At 53.4% G+C, this 17,639-nt stretch overlaps 1 protein-coding gene across 3 annotated transcripts in view; it reads right to left on the bottom strand.

The window, feature by feature from the left end:
• The window catches only part of CRISPLD2 (cysteine rich secretory protein LCCL domain containing 2), a 78,213-nt gene that overhangs the window by 36,163 nt on the left and 24,411 nt on the right, over nt 1-17,639 (bottom strand). For all 3 annotated transcript variants that reach the window (XM_077133209.1, XM_077133210.1, XM_077133208.1), the window contains 4 exons: nt 12,151-12,269; nt 9,047-9,179; nt 6,576-6,691; nt 2,987-3,087 (listed from right to left, as the gene is read on the bottom strand). In XM_077133209.1, coding sequence (XP_076989324.1) covers nt 2,987-3,087; nt 6,576-6,691; nt 9,047-9,179; nt 12,151-12,269 — 469 coding nt within the window. The remainder of the gene's footprint in view (nt 1-2,986; nt 3,088-6,575; nt 6,692-9,046; nt 9,180-12,150; nt 12,270-17,639) is intronic.

Here is a 17,639-nt window from a genome sequence, read left to right as displayed (position 1 = left end):
TGACCTGGGAGGCACAAATGACCCCGTTTCACAGGTGGGGAAACCGAGGCTCAGAGAGGCTAAGCCATCTGCCTAAGCTCACACAGCCAGGAAGTGGCTGGGCAGGAGTCCCGCAGCGTCCTCCAAAGCCCTTTATCCACACACAGGGAAGGGTGGCGGGGAGGAGATGTCTATTTTCTCCTCTCCTAATCCCTGCCCCATCTCCATTAGCGGTCAAGGCCTACCAGGCACCTCACAACGCTTATCAGGTAGCTTAAGCAGGTAAGCCGCTGTTCGGGAGACCTTCTGCATGGTTAGCTAAGAAAATCGGGAAGCCTGCCAAGCGGAGTTGGGTACTTTCCACCAAAAATAAAGAAGTGAGCACAGAGGCTCCGTTGAGTGAGTAAACTGCTCATTTAAGGAGTGGGCATCTCTGAGCACACCTGCTCTTTGGAAACAACCTTCTGGGGATACTGGGGTTGTATTTACTCAAACAGTTCTGCGCCCCTGCAGCGCTGGGTGAACTGGCAGTTGAACAACAGGGCGCTCAAGGTCTGAGGGGAGTCTGGGTGTAACCCTGGCACAGAGTGTGCGGCGAAGGAGTGTGACCCAGAGCTGTAATTCCAAGGAGGAGAAGGCAAGGGTCACATTCCTGAGATGGAAGAGGGCCCCCAGGCTGGGAGACAGGCGGTCCTCCCCACAGGTGGTGAAGCACGCCATGCAAGGTGGGGGTGCAGTAACGTGTCCCGCTCCTCCCAGGGACTGGCGGGCCATGTCTGTAGGGGTTCACGAAGTGTCGGGGGCTCTGCCCACATCTCTCCAGCAAGCCTTCTAAGGGAAGGACTGCTATTTTTACTGTTACAGATGGGTAAACTGAGGCCCGGAGAGGATGAGCAGCATGCCAAGTCCATACAGCCTGTAGGTGGGAGAGACGACCCTGATCTGAGTGCCCCCCTCGTCAGGGCAGTGCCTGCTGCGTGCACACAGAGAGTGCCCCTCACCGAGGCATGACGTGCTTTAAAAGCTCCGCCGCGCTGCTACTGGGTTTGAGCGAAGAGCGGCAGGAGAGCTGAGCAGAAGCCCAGTGAGCAGGACTCACTGGCCTGTCCTGGAGTCGGTAGGGATCTGACAGGGGTCTGATCCCTCTGGATGAACCTGGTGAGGACGAGGACCTGCCTGAAGAGGGACAGTGGACGTGGGAATTCGGGGAAGGGGCTGGAGGTGGGCGCGGCTCGACTCTGACCCTGAGAGATTGGCATCACGACTCCAGCTTCCAGACAGGAAGACTGAGGCTCGGGGAGCCTGGGACGTGGCAGGGTTGCAATTCTTACAACAGGTGTGTCCAACCCTAAAGCCCAGACTTGTCCATGAATCAGGAATCACTTCACCAAAGATGGGTGTGGAGCCCAGCCTCAAAGCTAACAGAGGAGAGGCACTGGAGCGTGAGCGGTGAGGGTGGAGAAATCCCATTTAAGGCATACTTCGGAGCCCCTACCCTATGGTAGGCACAGCCAGGAGGGCGTCTGCCCCGAGGCATAAATGCACATCTGTCTCTTTGCCCTCTGTCATGGCCATGCTGTCTCATGCCTCCAAGCCTCTGTACATGTGGTTCCTCCTGCAAGAAACACCTTTCCTGCTCTCATGGCCTGGCTCCCACTTCCTGCTCCTTCGCTAACTCGGGGGAGTCCTCCCTGAGTCCTCCACATGACCGCCAATGCACCCACGGCTACCCTGGCGGACGTGACCTTCCCTCAGCACCTCAGGCCAGTGGTCTGGCCCCCCAAGCACTGCCATCACCTGGTGCCGTCCTGGCACAGAATGGGCGCTCCTTCATACCAAATGCATGCACCGCTCATTCGAGCCCTGAAGTGTGTTAGGCAAGGCTGGTGCCATCGTGCCTGCTTTGCCAACAGGTAAGGAGCTCCAGGGGTCTGCGCGACAAGCCCCAACTCTGCAGGGTGTTTCCATCAGAGCCTTAGGAAAGCCTCATCTCCCGACTCCCAGCTCAGCCCCCTCTGCCCCTGGGCTCACAAAGTCGCCCAGACGTGAGTCAGAGCGTGCCAGACATATGGGTACAGACAGACTTGCAGACAGACTTCACTAACAGATTTCAGACAGACGTGGCCCGGTTGTGCTGACCCATCCTTGCCGCTTCTGTCTGGCCTCGGGAAACTACCCCTGACCACAGGCTGCTAAGAGGGTCCGGGGTGCCGGCGCTGGCTACCACCCCTTCACCCAGAGCCCTTGGTCTGTCCCCACGCCCTGTGTGCAAGTGAGCCGGGCACAGAAGTCACGAGCGCCGGGCCTTCTTGCTGGCCCTACCCTCACCCCCAGTTATTCCAAGGCCCACTGGTGGAACCTGCCCCCCCAGCCTCAAAATCACATTCAGCTCCTCTGACCCAGTTCCCCCACTTCTGGGTCAGGACCGGGGAAAATATTCCAAACTATGAGAAAAGCTTTAGTCCCGGAAATCGTGCATCATTTACGGTAGTCGGAAAAGTGGGGGCATCCTAAATGGTCAAATTAGCAAATGGGCAAATGTTGGGAAGAACCACCTTTCAACCTCCAGTTACGGCTGAGCTGTGGAGGAGGGGCAGCGACTAGGCGGGTGGGTAGGAGAAGAATCTGGAAACCACCGGAAGGCTCTGTCGTTCATCACATTAATGCAAGGTGCTGGATCTCTAGGAGACTCGGCCTGTCTGCAAAGCAGCCCAGGCACAGTCCCTGAGGCCGTGACGTGCCCTCAGGTGGCTCCGTGGGGTCAAAGGGCAGAGGGGGCCAAACAGCATCTGGACACAAGGCTTTCCGCCCTGGCTGGTCCTGAGGTGGACAAGGCTGGGAGGGAGGCAGCGAAGGATGGCACTGACCACGCTGCAGCAGGGAGGGGCTGGAGCGGCGGGTGGTTCTGACTCTGTTGTTTAATCTCCCTGTTTTATGTAGTATCATCCTGTGACTCAGAGACAGGAGGGAAAATCCATCCCAAACGCGTTTCGAAGTCATGTCCTACCTCGGTAACACAGGTTGTCCCTGCAGCCACCGCCGTAGCTGGGCGGGCACTCCGAGCAGGGCCGGCCGGTTTTGTAAGGGGCTTCTCCGATCCAGTTCCCCCTGGAGACAGACCAAAGGCACCCATCAGGAGGGCCCGCCACGTGAGGGACCAGGGACACAGTTCTCCCCGGGCCCCAGGGTCCTGGGAGAGCCGCCTCACGGATGAGGACACAGGGACGTGTGCCACATAAGTAAAGGCACTGCCCTTGGCCCCTCCTAGGCATGTGGAGTCCAGAGGATTCTAGAAGAATTCCCGTAAACTGCAGGAGCTGCGAGGGGCCCCGTCTCTGCAGTGTGGCACTGGTGTGAATGTCGTGGCCCCCAGACACCCCTTGGCCCTCCCAAACCCGATGCCATTACTCTGAAAAGCTGGCAGTGTCCCCCTTCCAAGCCACTTCTCAAGTGGGTGTAAGTCAGTGAGTGGCAGACGCGTCCAGAAGACAGGCAGGAGCACGATGAGCAGAGGCATCGCCGAGTGCTCACCACACAGTGAGCCTGTGCTCTTCACACTGGCCACACGCTGACTTAAACCCTCCCATCCCCGCTGAATCCTCTCTCCTTTAGCTGAGGAAGAAACTGAGGCACAGAAAGGTTAAGTGACTAGCCCAAGATCACACAGCTAGTGCATGTGGGGAGCGGGTGGGATCTGAACCCAGGCCACTGGGGTGGGACCATGGTCACTCCCTGTGACAGGGGGTAGCAGCGCCTCCCTCTGGAGTGCCCAGGGCAGTAAAAACTGGAAGTTGCTTTATCGATTTCTCCTGGGGCCTAGCAGAATTCCCAAGTCTTTCCCATAGTACCTGGGCCTTTGACATTCTAGAAACTTCCTTTATGATTGTCCATTTGTTCATTCATTAAAGAGACCCTGGGCCTCTCTGCAAGGCTGGCATGACCCCAGTCTCCTTACCACCAAGCAACGAAGAGCCAGATGCTCTGGGTGGAACCCCAGCCCGTTCAGCAGGTGACCTAGGCCAAATCCCTTCATCCCCTGTGCCCCCTTTTCCTTCTCTGTAAATTGGGGATAATTGTATCCCTGCCTCCTCGAGTTGGTGTGAGGATTAAATGAGTGACTACATGGGAAGCCCTAGACCAGTGCCCGGTAAATGTTGTCTGCTATGTGAGTTTTGGTTAAATAAATGAACTTGTCTGGGTACCATTTTCTGACAGCTTTCCAGGGGAGGCTGAGGACTAGGGGGGGTGCTTTGCTGGTGTTGGAAGGAGGACAAACTGCAGAAAACACACTTTCCGTTCACTACACGGTCTTCATGTGGGCCTGGAGTCTTCTGCAGCTCAAAATAGTGGGGTCACGTCCCCCAGGGGTGTGCGGGCATCAGACCCAGGAGGTGAGGAGAAGGAGGGGGTAATCCACGTACTAGAGGGGGCTGTTCCCCGCCCCCACTCCACAGGACCATTAAAATAGGCACGCCTCTTCCTCAAACCTGGCATTTTCACCCTCCCAATTACGGATGGCAAAATCACATAATCATTCTATAACATGTTACAAACCCCCTGCTGCTGACCACCTCTGCACATATTTACAGGTTGGCCTGGGACTCAGTGGGGTCCCGAAACTGTCCCCAGGCCTGACCTGTCCCTGAGTTGAGCTCAGTAAATTTCTTCAAACTATCTGGGCCCCCAAATGGGTAAGTCCCTCTCCCCCAGGCCAAGTCCTCTCTCACATCTGGGGTTCTGAATTTTCTCCAGGACAAACCATACCTCCAACCTCCCAGGGAAAACAATACTCATGGTCAGCCTTCACTGAGGGCCAGCTAGGTGCGAGGTCCTGAGCCAGTGGCCTATGGGCGGACAAGCTCCTCGCTTGTCAAAGGACCTCATGAAGGAGGCCCTGTCCCCGCGTCCCTCACACACACCCTGTCATGAAGGTGCAAGAGTTCCTGGCTCAGGGGGCGAGCCCAAAGGGATCAGGTAACCTCCCCAAGCTCATCCTCTTGGCACTCCCTGCCACCTGGGACAACAACCTGCACAGCCCATGGGCCCAAAGCCCAAATCTTTCCTGTTTAAGAAAGAAGCTGGGCCACCGTGGAATACTATGCAGCTATGAAAACGAAAAGAGGCACAGCCACATGTAGCAAGATGTGTGAATCTCACAGACATAATATGGAGCCAAAGAATCTGGACATGAAACATTCCACGCAGGTGCCCCTGGTCCATGGGGAGAGGTTAGGACACTGCCATGTTGGAGGCACTGAGTGGGAGGGGTGTCAGGGAGCCTTCTGGAGCTCAGAATCATTTTCTCTCTCTTTTTTTTTTGTTTTCTCTCTTGATCAGGTGGTGGTTACACGGGCATTTACATGTACATGTACAAATCTGCCAAGTACTCAAAATACCCTCAAGATTAGTGTGTTCTACTATACACGGGTTATTCCTTTTTCAAGGAAAGGAGTGGGGCTTAAGAAGGGAAGAATTTTATTTCTAATGATACATTCTTCATGTGTATTTCTTACGTGGAGTCAAATCAGATTCCTTCGTACTCCCAGTCAGGAATTCCACTACCGGGTAGGGTTCCTCCCTAGAGATGACATTATCCCTTTGCCCTCATTCATGTGGGCTGCTGAGACATTGGCAGAGGCAAACCAGGTCATTTTTGGAGAGTTTCTGTTTTCTACCTAACTTCAGTGATTCTCCCATCACCCCACCTTCCCCCAGTCGCTCTGTCCCAAACCAAACAAATGAGGTCATTCCCATTTCATCCAGTCACTAAGTGAATGTGCTGCAGGGCCCACTGTGTGCAGGACACCATGCCAGGATGGCAGCCAGCCCTGTGGCCGGCTGGGCAAACCACAGACTGTGAACTGGGTTAGCAGGTCTCTGAGAATCAGCACATATTTGTTTGACTTGCAATTGGGGTGAGTGAGCAAAGGAATGAATGGCATATCGATGACATAAAGAGCTAGAAGGGCTATGCTAGAAGCAATTGTCCTCTGCTATTTGAGGAAATATAAAGGTGCAAGAAATAAGTCTAGCATAGAAACGAGTTTTGTAGGATGCTCTTTGCGGCATGTTTTCACAGGAGAAAATTGCCATTACGGTAGACCCATTGGTTGCCCAACCAACAGCTATTCCAGCTACTGACTTTGTTTAGGTGGCCCTAGAGGATGCCTTGTGAAGCCATTTGAGACAAGCTAGCTGGTCAAAGCCAAGTGGGACAATCACATTGCCCCATGCCTGTGATAGGTCAAGTTCTGGCCAAGGACATAAGGAGAAAGTGTGCCCAAGTGAGATAGGCCTAAGAAAAGAGCCCTTTTCTACTGTTCTCCTACCTTCTGGTTGGGAGGACACAATGTCTGTAGCTCTGCAGCATCTTGGCACCATGGGGAGAGGATGGTACAGCAGGGAGACAGAAACGGCCTACATATTCATTGGCACTGCTGAATTATTATGCTAACTCGGAAGCACTCACCTCTAGACACCTTGTTATATGAAATAACAGAGCTTTCACTGGACACCAGTGTTAGTTGGATCCTCCATGGCAGGCACATCCCAACCCACACAACCCCAACCACACGATCATGTCACCTTCTTCTTACTTTGGAGAGTAATTGCAGACAAGGTAGACCGCATTCTCCCAAACATCTCCCCAGACGTTCATTCTCTGGCAGGTGTTCACAGCACAGCCGACCTTGTTAGTGGTGGCCCAAACTATCTGAAAAGACAACACCTATGTGTCAGATGATATAACCCAGCTGTTCTCTAAGGTGCTGGCACTAAAGGGGTATGCCTTTGGGCAGGTTGAATGGAGTGCTCTCTGGTCACTGCCTTCTCTGGAACATCACTCAAGAGCTGCCACTGCCAGAAATTCCACCATGGCCAACCCATTCCCTTGGGATTAAAACCACTTGATCTTTCAGTTGCTTCTGATCATGCCCATCTCCCCAGCAGACATCAGCTTGCTGGACTAGGAAACAAGAGGTTCATTCTAACCCTGGTTTCCTTGCCAGCTTGCTGCATTGCATGGGGGCAGGTCATTTTCCCTCTCTGAGCTATAAAATAGAGAGATGTCTAAAGATTCTCTGTGATCCTAACTCCTGCCATAGCAACCTCCACAAACAGGAAGGAAGCACACTGGAGACTGAGACCCAGCTCTTTCTCAGACACACCTGGGTCCGAACCCCAGTGCTGCTATCTGTTGGGTGTGGGACCTTTTGCTGGTTATTTAACTTCTCTGAGTCTTAGTGTCCTTCTCCATGAAGTTCATCCTACAAGGCAGTTGTAAACTGGAACTCAGTAAGATCACGCCCACAAAATACTTGGCAAACTGTGTGGCACCCAGATGGAGCTTTTTAAAGGGAGATCATAATGCTAGGGAAGGAGGAGGACGAGAAAATGGGGAAGGACAGGGTCAGAGGGGCACTGAGAATGGCCAAACCCAACAGTCTGCTATGTCTGGCTCTGACTGGAAAGATTAAGATGAAATGGTTTGGCAGTTTTAGGAAACCCAAAAGAAGATGCTGATGCCAATCTAATACTTTAAAAAGTTGTTTAAATATAGAAAAGGGGTAGGGACTCACTACTCACCTTGGCCCAGTTTACAGATGGGAAAACTGAGGCTCTGAGAGGTGATGCAGTGGAAATAGCCCCTCTAGATCCCTTTGAAGGGCAAATACATGGATGGTTACAAATCGTCTCCTTGAAAAATTTATTTGGGTTGTTCCCCTGCCTTTCCAAAGAGCTAGAAGGAACCTATGGCCTGAGATGTCTTCAGCCCCTCCGGACAGCCTCTGGGGTCTGACAACTCCAGCAGATGCTCCAAGGGCAGCTGAGCCACAGGGAGTGGTGCACGCTGCTCAGATGGCGGATAAGGGAAATAGATCCAGTTGGGGAAAACTGGAGGGGTCTGGTGAAGGGGTCAGGGGGCCAGGAGGAAGCAGATGTCGTGGGGTTCGGCTGTGGTCCTCAGTTCATTGGGTCGCTGGGGACTTAAAAGCATCCCGAAGCCCGGGCCCCACTCCTAGCGAGTCTCATCCAGCTGGACTGGGGAGCAGCCTGGCCCTGAGATTTTTAAAAGCTCCCAGGTGAGAATAAGGCACAGCCAAGATCAAGAGCTGCCTAAAAAAAAGCAAGAGGAAAAGCAAGGGGCTGGTAGCAGAGAGACGCACACAGACAGGGAGAGAATTAAACTCAAGAGGGTCAATGGAGCAACGAGCCCTGGCGCCGAGACCCCAGGACATTTCTCTTCTTCTGGCCTGTGGGTGGGGAGGAGCAGCTGACTTCTGATTTAGGCCTCGATTCCCATGGGATTCTGTCTCTCGCTTCTTGCCCTGTGTCGTCTTAATGAGTCCAAGGGCGGCTCTGGCCCCTGCATGCCAAGCAACAGGAGAGCAGGCCCAGGAATTCTGAGTGGTCCTGGAAGGGGCTTAAGTAACATGGAAGGAGAGAGGCCTTCCTTCCCAAAACCCTTCAATCTCTTCCATCCATCAAGGAGAAAGCCTCTGTTTGGTTACACATGTCTTTAAAGCCTCTCTAGCCCTGGCTGATATGCTTTGTTAAGGGAGAGAAAGGAGTTAAGCCAAGATGTTTTGGGAGGTAATTGGCTTAAAATGTTTCATTTTTCTTATACTTTTATTTATAGCAAATGATATTGATTTTCCATTTATGAAACTGATATTAAATTTCCTTTTTACATGCAATTATTGAAGTTGAAAAGCGAACTCATTTAATTTAGCAGTGCTCTGGACTCACTGTGGTAAAAGGGTGAAGGAGCAGATTTCTCCCCACACCCCCCTCAGGTCCACACATTTGAAAATATAACAACATAACAACAGAAGGACCATACACAACAATGAAATAACATTGGTTGCTAGAGAACTTTCTAGTGCTTGCTCTCGCACTAACAAACAGCTCGGTGCCCTGGCTGTGCTGTCGAGGGGCACTGACTTGAGAAAATGAACAAAGGAAATTACAGCCCCGAGTTTCACGGACTTGGCAGCTAAACGGGCAGGTAAACAGGTGGAGGGGTTTGGGGGTGCTGGGCGAGACGGCGGCCATCCCCAAGGCTCACCTGTGTGTAGTGGGTGCACATGGCCCCGGAACACCTCTCTGGACACCAGGGGTTGCACTCATGGGGGTAGGGGTAGGTGTAGTCCTTCACCTCGTCATACCAGGACTGCACATGGGAAGCCGGCGAGCGGTACCTGCAGGGACAGAGTCACCCATGACATCCCAGCCACCGCATGTACCACACACAGATGGCAGCTCGGGACATCGCCAGGCAGGCCAGGGAAGGGGCTGCTTTGGAACTGAACCCCAAGCTCCTCCCAGCACCCCTTCAAGGTGCTTTATGCCAGGAATGGTGGGCAGACCATCTGGGCACTCCTCGAGTCCCTGGGTCCAGCAGTGTGTCCCTGGAAACTTCTTCCTGGCCCCCAAGGAACATTTTTATTATAATAGGGGTTTATTTTCATGCACATTTGGACAAGAGTAGGCAGCCCATTAAACCCATGCTTCACAGTTATTACTGCTTAGGACAAATTTAACTTAAGATGTGGGTCCACTTAAAGCTGATTTAGAGAAAGGCAATAAGGAAATGAATGAACAGGTGATACAGGAGCTATACCCAGCTGTGGCCGGGGACAGCCTGAAAACTGGCAAGTGCTTGGTATAGGGGCCAGGCAGGAGGTGCCCACCCCTGAGCTGTTTGGCTTTGCCCAACTTCACTCCTCAGGGTGCTCAGAGGACGCCAAGGACTTGGGTGCAGAGTGGGAAGCTCCCTCCAGGTGCAGAGAGCCCCAAGCAGCAGCTTTGCAGTCAGGGGACAAACACGTCAAAACTGCCTAATGGGAATTTTCCCATCTGGACCTCCCTCCCCCAAAGCCAATGAGGAGAGTGGAGGGCAGGAGACTGGATTATGTGCTGGCTTAGCCGTTTCTTGGGCTTGGCCTGCACGCTGTGGGAGGGAGCCCACTGTAAACAGGGTCTTCCAAAGCCGTGATCTTAGTTACGGGCTGGTCCCACTGAATGAGGGGTTCTTCCTCTGGATGACTCCAGTCCTGCAAAGGCAGAAGAAATCTAGACACAGAAAGAAAGAAGTCAAGGGGAGGAGCGAGAAGTCGGAAAGGAGAGGAGAAGGACTTGCCATGGGACAGGGACAGAGTACAAGCCGAGGAACCCAAGGCCTTGGGAGCATGCAGCCTTCCAGCCCCTGAAAGCAGGAGCCGATACATTCCTGCTCTTAAGCCAGCTCATCATGTGGTATCTGCCTTAGCAGCCTGGCAGATGGGACCCCGGGGGACTATTGAGTGCAATGTAGCAGGCAGCACGTCCTCACCCTCTCTGGGCTGCTCAGTGAGGTCCTCACTCAGTGGAAATCCCTGGATGCAAATCCAGGGTCATGCTGCCACCAGCAAGTATCAACAGAGTGGTTTCAATCTAGAGGAGAAGCCCTGGGGGGATGGCCATTTCTAAGAGTCGTGTGGCCAGCGAGGCACTTAGAGGTCTGTAACAATTACTGTTTGAGTCCAGAGCTACTGGTGGCTGCCACTGACATGCTGGGGGAGACAGCCTCTCTTTCTGTGCCCCCGGGGAAAGGCGGGCATGCAGCTACAGAGCTCCGAGCCACAAGGGGGTCCCCGCTGTCCCTTCCCGCAGCCTCCAGCTGACAACTCAATGCTGATGCACACCGATGCCGTAGGGGAGGGACAAAATGAGGGGCGCTTTGGGGAAGTAAGGGAGAAATCTACAACAAGACAGGGGGAAAAATCTCCATGCCCTTTAACCCATCGATCCTATTCCTCAGAAGTTATGCTCCTGAAAAATCCAAAGGAACAAGTAAACAAAAACAAGCCATGAGAGAGGACTGGCTCAATTGTGGTCTGTCATCCAGCCTTTATAAATGATGACCAGGGCAACTCTGTAATAGAAAAACGCTTGTTAGCGCATGAGCAACGGAAAAAAGAATTCAATTTGATCCAAGCAGCCATGGTTATAACTACGTAAAACTATGTTGGCAGCCAGCCAATGCTGCAATGGAACCCCCAAAAATGAAAAGAGCTGAACCAGGGTAGTGGAATTATGGATTTTCTCCCTTCAGACATTTTCTTTTAATGTTATCATCAGACTGTTTTTATTGAAAGCAAAGTTCACAGAAGAAAAAATAACATGTTGAGTCACTGCCATGAAGTGTCACCACTTAGAGACACTGTCACACCTGCCTGGTTTTGTTCTGAAAACACACTGACCTGAAGCATGGCTGTTCATGGCCAAATCAAACTCCAGAGCTTAAAAGGCTAGAGACTATCTGGCAAACTCTAACTTACTTTTTGAGAGGACATTTACAATCAGGTCCAGCCTTTCCATGAAAAGGGCAAGTGAAAGCTGATCCACAGGTCCTGGGGGGCCTCTGGGTCCAATAACTGGAAGGACTGGTTCCCAGCACATTTACTGGTTGGTCATTGAGCCTTTATCCCGGCTGTGGTCAAAAAACTCTTTTTCCACTTCCTCCAATGAAACCAGCCCTCAGCCCTGGGAAGGGCCTTTTCCAGCTTCGCTGGGGGGCAGGGTCCACATCCAGAGAGCAGCTCAGGCCTGGTGCAGGGAAGGCATCAGCAACGGCCAGACACTCAAATACCCACTACGGGTAAGTGGGCAGAGGGCCGCCAGGCCAGAACGTCTGGGACATTCAGGGAAGTGCAAGCCCCCCTGGCTGGGCGAGAAAGGGAAGGTGAGACACAGACACCTTCCCAAGGGGGTGGGAGCTGATTTGGAAAAGTCCAGACATGTGGGGTGCAGAGAAGACAGTTAATGACCCAGGACTAAAAGAATCCATGTTTTCATTTCGCCCAGCTTACCCAGCCAGGTCCTTCCTGGCCAGTAGCAACTGGGGCTCCAGAATCCTCTAGAAGAGATGGAATGACAAATCAGGCTCTATAAACCCCTGGTCCAGTAAGTACCAGGAGTTGGGCCAACCAGGCTCAAATCCCAGGTTTGTTGATTCCTCACAGGTGTTCCTCAAAAGGCCTCCAATGTCTCTGCGCCTCGGTTTCCCCATCTATCATTCTCTTGTGGGTGATACCAGACACACACAGTAGGTGCTTTGTGTGGCGGCCAGCTCACAAACAGGGGTGGGGTGGGGAGTGGAAGTGAGGCAGCACAGAGGGTGGAACTTACCTGCCCCAGTGGACGGCCAGGTTCTGCCCAATGGACACTAGCAGGCTGGTGGGCCCGTGCTCCCAGATGCACTTGTGAGCCCAGGCTGCTGCCGACTTCTCCAGTTCCTCATCCCAGGTCTGCAGGGAAGAAACGCAGGCACCAGGAGGTTAGGGCCAGGCGTGGGTAGAACCCAAAATGGAGCAACACCCCTGGCCTGGGCTGCAGGTGGACATGTACTAAGTTTTCAGCATCTGCCATGGCCGAGTTCCATGCACATTGCAGCTGGGTCCCCAAGTGGGCAAGCAAGAAACAGCAAGCCAGGAAAGGCCTTGGGTCCTGGGGGCCTGACACCAAGGCTGCCCACAGCTCCCGCTGTGTTGCTTAGACCCAGAACCCTGAACAAGTCCCTCTCCTCTCTCAGTCTTGGTCTTCTTGTCTGTGACTTGGTAGAAGGCTGTCTGAAGTGACCACTAGGGCAGTGTCCCAGGGCTGTCTGGGGGAAGAGGCGGATGTCCAGAGGGTCACCTCATGGACTCCTGCCAGGAAGCTCAGATGTGGGTCCCACCGCCTCCGCTTCCTATTTAGCCTTCTGGGTCATTCTCACAGTGGGCCTTCAAGCAGACATTTTCATCCCCACTGTGCAGACACAAAAAGCAAAGCTTTGCTGAAGCCACACTGTCTGCCTGGGGAGCCCAGAGGCAGCAGGAGCTGGACCTGGGACTGGAAGCCGGGTCTGCAGGCCCCAAAACTCGATTCTGGCCATAAGAGGTACTCGTGACGGCCACAGCGGGCACGTGATGCATTTCTGGGTGGGGGGTACAGAGCACAGGCCGTGGCTCGGAATGCAGGGCATGGAACAGCCATGGGGACCGAGGCACAGGTTTGCCCCCTCTGAGCCCTGAGCTCTCGACCTTCCTGGGGAAGACAGCGATGCTGGTTCTAAGAAGTGGCTGCCTCCTGCCCAGCCCTGCTCGCCTCCCTGCAAGGCACGTCCTCTCCTGGGGGGGGGATCAGGCAGGCTCCCTGGCCCTTTCTGCCCCCAAGCTGGCCCAGGAACACACATAACTCATCAGGAAAGGAATGGGGTCATCTCCCTTCCACGGAAGGACCCAAACAGCCCATGCCCAGGGGCAGGAAAGGCACAGGTGGGCATTCTTTACAGCCCTTGCAAAGGGGCCACTCCAGGAAGGAGCTGGCAGAGAACAGGCCAGCAAGGGACGGTGGCAAAAGCATTTGCACTGAGTGAACTGGGTTTGATTTTAGGCTCTGCCCCTTGCTGGCTGTGTGACTTGGGGTAAGTGGCTTTGCTTCTGTGTGTCTCTGTTTCCTCATCTTTAAACGGCTTAATGATACCTGCTGGAACAGGATGTGGGGGAAGGTTAAATGACAATAGGACGGAAATCCCCTCGGTGAGGCACAAAGTAGGCCCTCAGTACACAGAACCTAGATATTAAAGCAGTAAGCTTTCTTGAGCACCTACTATGGGCCGGAGGCAGGGCTCCTTACCACTGGAACCAATGCTATTTGAACACCCATGACTTGCAAGATAAGGAGGAACGTTAGTACCATGTTCTCACTTAATTCCTACAACAAGCCTGTGAGGTATATTTTATTTTCCAGAGTGGCAGATAAAAAAACTTGAGGCTCAGAGAGGGTAAGTAACTGGCCTGATGCCACACAGTCAGGAGTTAACGGATTCAGAACTCGAATAAGCCTTGTTTGGCTTCTGAGTGGCCCTTCCCACTCCACTTGCTGTCACCAAGTGCCAGTCTTACCCTGAGTTAATAAACTAATAAATAACGATAATATGGCATTTTAAAACCACTTCTCCTGCACCATCTCATTGAATCCTCCACACAACCCTATAAGGAAAGTACTTTTATTATCCCCATTGTGCATCTGACATTTTGTCAAATGAGTGTCATTTGGGTAGAAACAAGAGCAGATGGGCAGTGCTGGACTGAGAGTGCTGGGCAAGGGGACAGGGGCTCTGACTGCCTCCCTGTTTGGAGGCCCTGACAACATCCATCAAGCCTCAGTTTCCCCAACAGGTGGGCCATTTAGATCAAAGGACCCAACTTCACCCCTGAAATACCATGAAATAAATAAACAGGAAAACAAGAAAGGCCAGTAATGGGCAGACCTGATGGCCTGGTCTTTTTGGCCATGTATAAGCTCCTTTCACTTGTGTCCAACCTTCCATGAAACCACTAGGAAAGCAGAGCTCAGTGAGGAAAAGAGCGGTAGGAACCCAGCCTGTTTCCGAGGAGCGGGGAGAAAATGGCCAGGACTTTGTGGGGTTGGGACTCCAACAAGCTCAGGCCAAGGAACTGCCAGGACCCAGGCTGGGGACTGGATAGGAAAGGGACGGGATGTGGCTTGACTTGCTAGGGAAAGGGCTGGGGGCTCCTTTCCTATAGGGACCAAGGCCAAAGCCATCAGGTGTGGGGAGATGGGACACTGAATCTGTCAGTGTTCCTGTTCTCCCTTTCCCGTCATTGTGCAGGAAGCACGTCTTCACACGGCCTTGTCCAGTAGAAAAAGCTAGAAGACAGCACGAGCTCCGGCTATGGCAGGAGCGCACCGGAAAGGGTAGGGCTCTGAGCGAAGAGTCGCTGGCCCTTTCTGCCTCCGCTCAGCCCCTGCAGAAACAGTGCCCAAATAGGGCTGCTCTGCAACCAGGAGCCTTGGCCGCACTGTGCCCAGGGCTTGGAGAACAGAAGAAAGGGGTGTGAACAGAAAGCTGCTTATCACCAAGCCCCGTGGGCAATGCCTCCTCCTTCACCTCCCGCCTGAGGCCAGGCCGCTCTCCCCTCCCCTCGCCCAGCCCCCAGGCCTCCACTGCAGTCACAGCAGCACTTCAAGGTCATTAACGGAGACTTCCCCTGCTCAAAACCCTATTTCTTAAAAAATAAAATGCAGACTTCGAACTCCGGCTATTGGGGGCTGGATAGTGTCCCTCGGCAAGCTGTGCTCTCTTCTTAATTCCCGGTACCTGCGAATGGAGCCTTAACAGGAAATAGGGTCTTTCCAGAAGGAATTAGTTAAAATCAGGTCACACTGGCTTAGAGTGGGCCCTAAACCCAATGTGACTGGTGTCCTCCTAAGAAGGACATCTGGACGTGGAGATGCAGGCATGGCCACGTAGAAGCAGAGGCGAGGGCAGAGGGATGAAGCCACAAGCCCACAACGCCAGGGCCAGCAGCCAGAATGCCCAGGAGCTGCCAGCAACCGGCCTGGAGCCCCCTCAGGTGTCAGCGGGAGCCTGGCCCTGTCTGCACCTTGATTCCAGGCCTCTGGCCACCAGCACCAAGACAATGAATGTCTGCATTTCAAGATGCCCAGTTTGGGGTACTTTGTTACAGTGGCCCCAAGTCACGGGGACATTGGCCTCAGAGCCCTGCAAAGCCTGGTCCCTTGCCCCCTCTCTGGCCCCCTCCACGGCCTCACTCCCTCAGAAACAGGGCCAGCCCCACTGGCTTTCTGAGCGTGTCTCCTTGAGGAAAGGGACACATAAGATGGTGTTGGCTTTTGCACCTCCTGTTCCCCCTGCCTGGAATACCCTTCCCTGCACACTCACCAGCTCAGGCATTTCCACTCTTCAGGTCTTAATTCAAGCGCTGCTTCCTCACAGTGGCTCAAGCTGATGCATCAATTTCAGGCAGGCTTTGGCCCACCCTGAGGTTCCCTCTTACAGCCCCTGTATTTCTTCAACACACTTTCTACAACTCATACATGTCTCCTGGAACTTAGAGAGGTGCTGGGCATACACTAGGTGCTCAATAACTACTCCTTGACTACACTAGTCTGTATTTCCATGAAGGCTAGGAACTTGCCTGCTTTGTTCCTCTCTTCTTAACAAGAATGGCACATGCTGGGCACATGGCAGGCACCCAGTACATTCATAGAAGAATTAATCAACCAATTGAATGCCAGGCCTGTAGGAAATAGAACAAAAGCCAGTCCCCCTTCCACCCACTCCTGCAATAAGTGTTACTAAGTGCCTCCTAGGTGCAGGCATTAGGGACAGACAGGATTGCTACCAACCAAAGCTTGACCACTTATAGCTGTGTGATTGGTGCCAGGCCTTTGCCCTCTGAGCCTCAGTTTCCTCACCTGTAAAATGGGGTAAATACCACCCATTTCCCAGGATTACAGTCAGGAATAAATTGTAGACAATTCAAATGGCAAATAACAGGCCCCACTCTAACCCTCCAGGGCAGCCTTATAAGGAAGAGATGCCCTGAGCTCAGCAGGGCTGACTGCCATGGCCACGAGGTGGGGTCCTCGCCCCTGTCACAGGTTGGGGACATTCAGCCCAGCGTGCAGTACCAATTGGCCAGCTCAGCTCCTAACAGCTGGAAGCGCACCATAAAATACAGAGACAACATCGTGACAATGATGTAGAGACCCAGATGAGCCTGCGCTCATTCCAGAGAAGAGGCCTGTCTGTGCACAGCATGCTGGACTCTCCCTAAGTATGCCCCAGAAGCGGCAAATAGTCTCCAGCTAATCGGCACTGACAGAGGAGCACGTGGAGCTTCGGATCAGCAGACAAGAAGTGACCCTGAAAGGTTGCAGTCTGTTTCCCGTGGCCCTGAAAGCCAGCTGGAAAGGAAGTTCCCACACTGGAACCTGGGGAGGAACATGGCAGCACTTGCCCTACTCCTGGAGAGGCCATCCCACGAGCCTGGCGGGTTGGCGCCAGCTGCTTTGTCACTGGTAGCTCCTTCCCGCACTGGCAAAGGCCAGGGGTCAGGGGAGGCTGAAGAGCCAACCAGAGGCAGCTGGCAGGCGGTGAGGTGCGGGCACCTAGCCCCGGGCGAGGGCCCCACCAGGCAGCCCCTGGGCCCACCTGGCTCTTATCGAGCCTCCACCATGGTCCCGGGAAAGATGGGGGAGGAGGGGACACTGCACCCCAACCCCAAGAAAGTCTACCCTCATTTTCTATATTTTTAACCCTAGAAATGAATGCAACAAGCTGTCCAATATATAAGTAGTTTGAAGGAGTGTCCATGCTTCCTCCTAAAATTAGAACGGCCCATTTGGAATACATGCCTGGATAATTTTCTTGAGGGAAAAAAGAAACTGTTTGTAACTCGTTCCCAAAGGACAGCTTCACTCAACGGGCTCTCACCAGATGGGCTCTCGCTGGAGGTCCATCCAGTGGCTGGTGATGGGTCACCTTGGGCATGCACACTCGAGCAGTGGCATGGACCCCCAGACACGTGGGGTATGGTTGGGGACTTATACACCATCAGAGCAGAAGGCAACATGGAAAGTGCCAGCTGCATCCACAGGAAGGAGAGACCTGGGGGCTGGGATTGAGGTAGCAAGGAGCTGGCTAAAGTGATGGGGCGGGGCAGGGACTGGGGTGGGGGGCAACCAGCACAAGCAAGAGCTCAGCAGCTGTCACCTGCAGAGCACCTCCTGAGGACACTGAGTAAGCAGACCCCTTGGCTGAAACACAGGTAGGGAACCAAGTTTCTTAGGCAGATAAGGGTGCC

This window comes from Tamandua tetradactyla, chromosome 16 (genome assembly GCF_023851605.1).
Source record: "Tamandua tetradactyla isolate mTamTet1 chromosome 16, mTamTet1.pri, whole genome shotgun sequence".
NCBI classification, from domain to species: Eukaryota; Metazoa; Chordata; class Mammalia; order Pilosa; family Myrmecophagidae; genus Tamandua; species Tamandua tetradactyla.
Note: the sequence above shows the minus strand (reverse complement) of the source record. Positions and strands in the feature narration are given on the sequence as shown.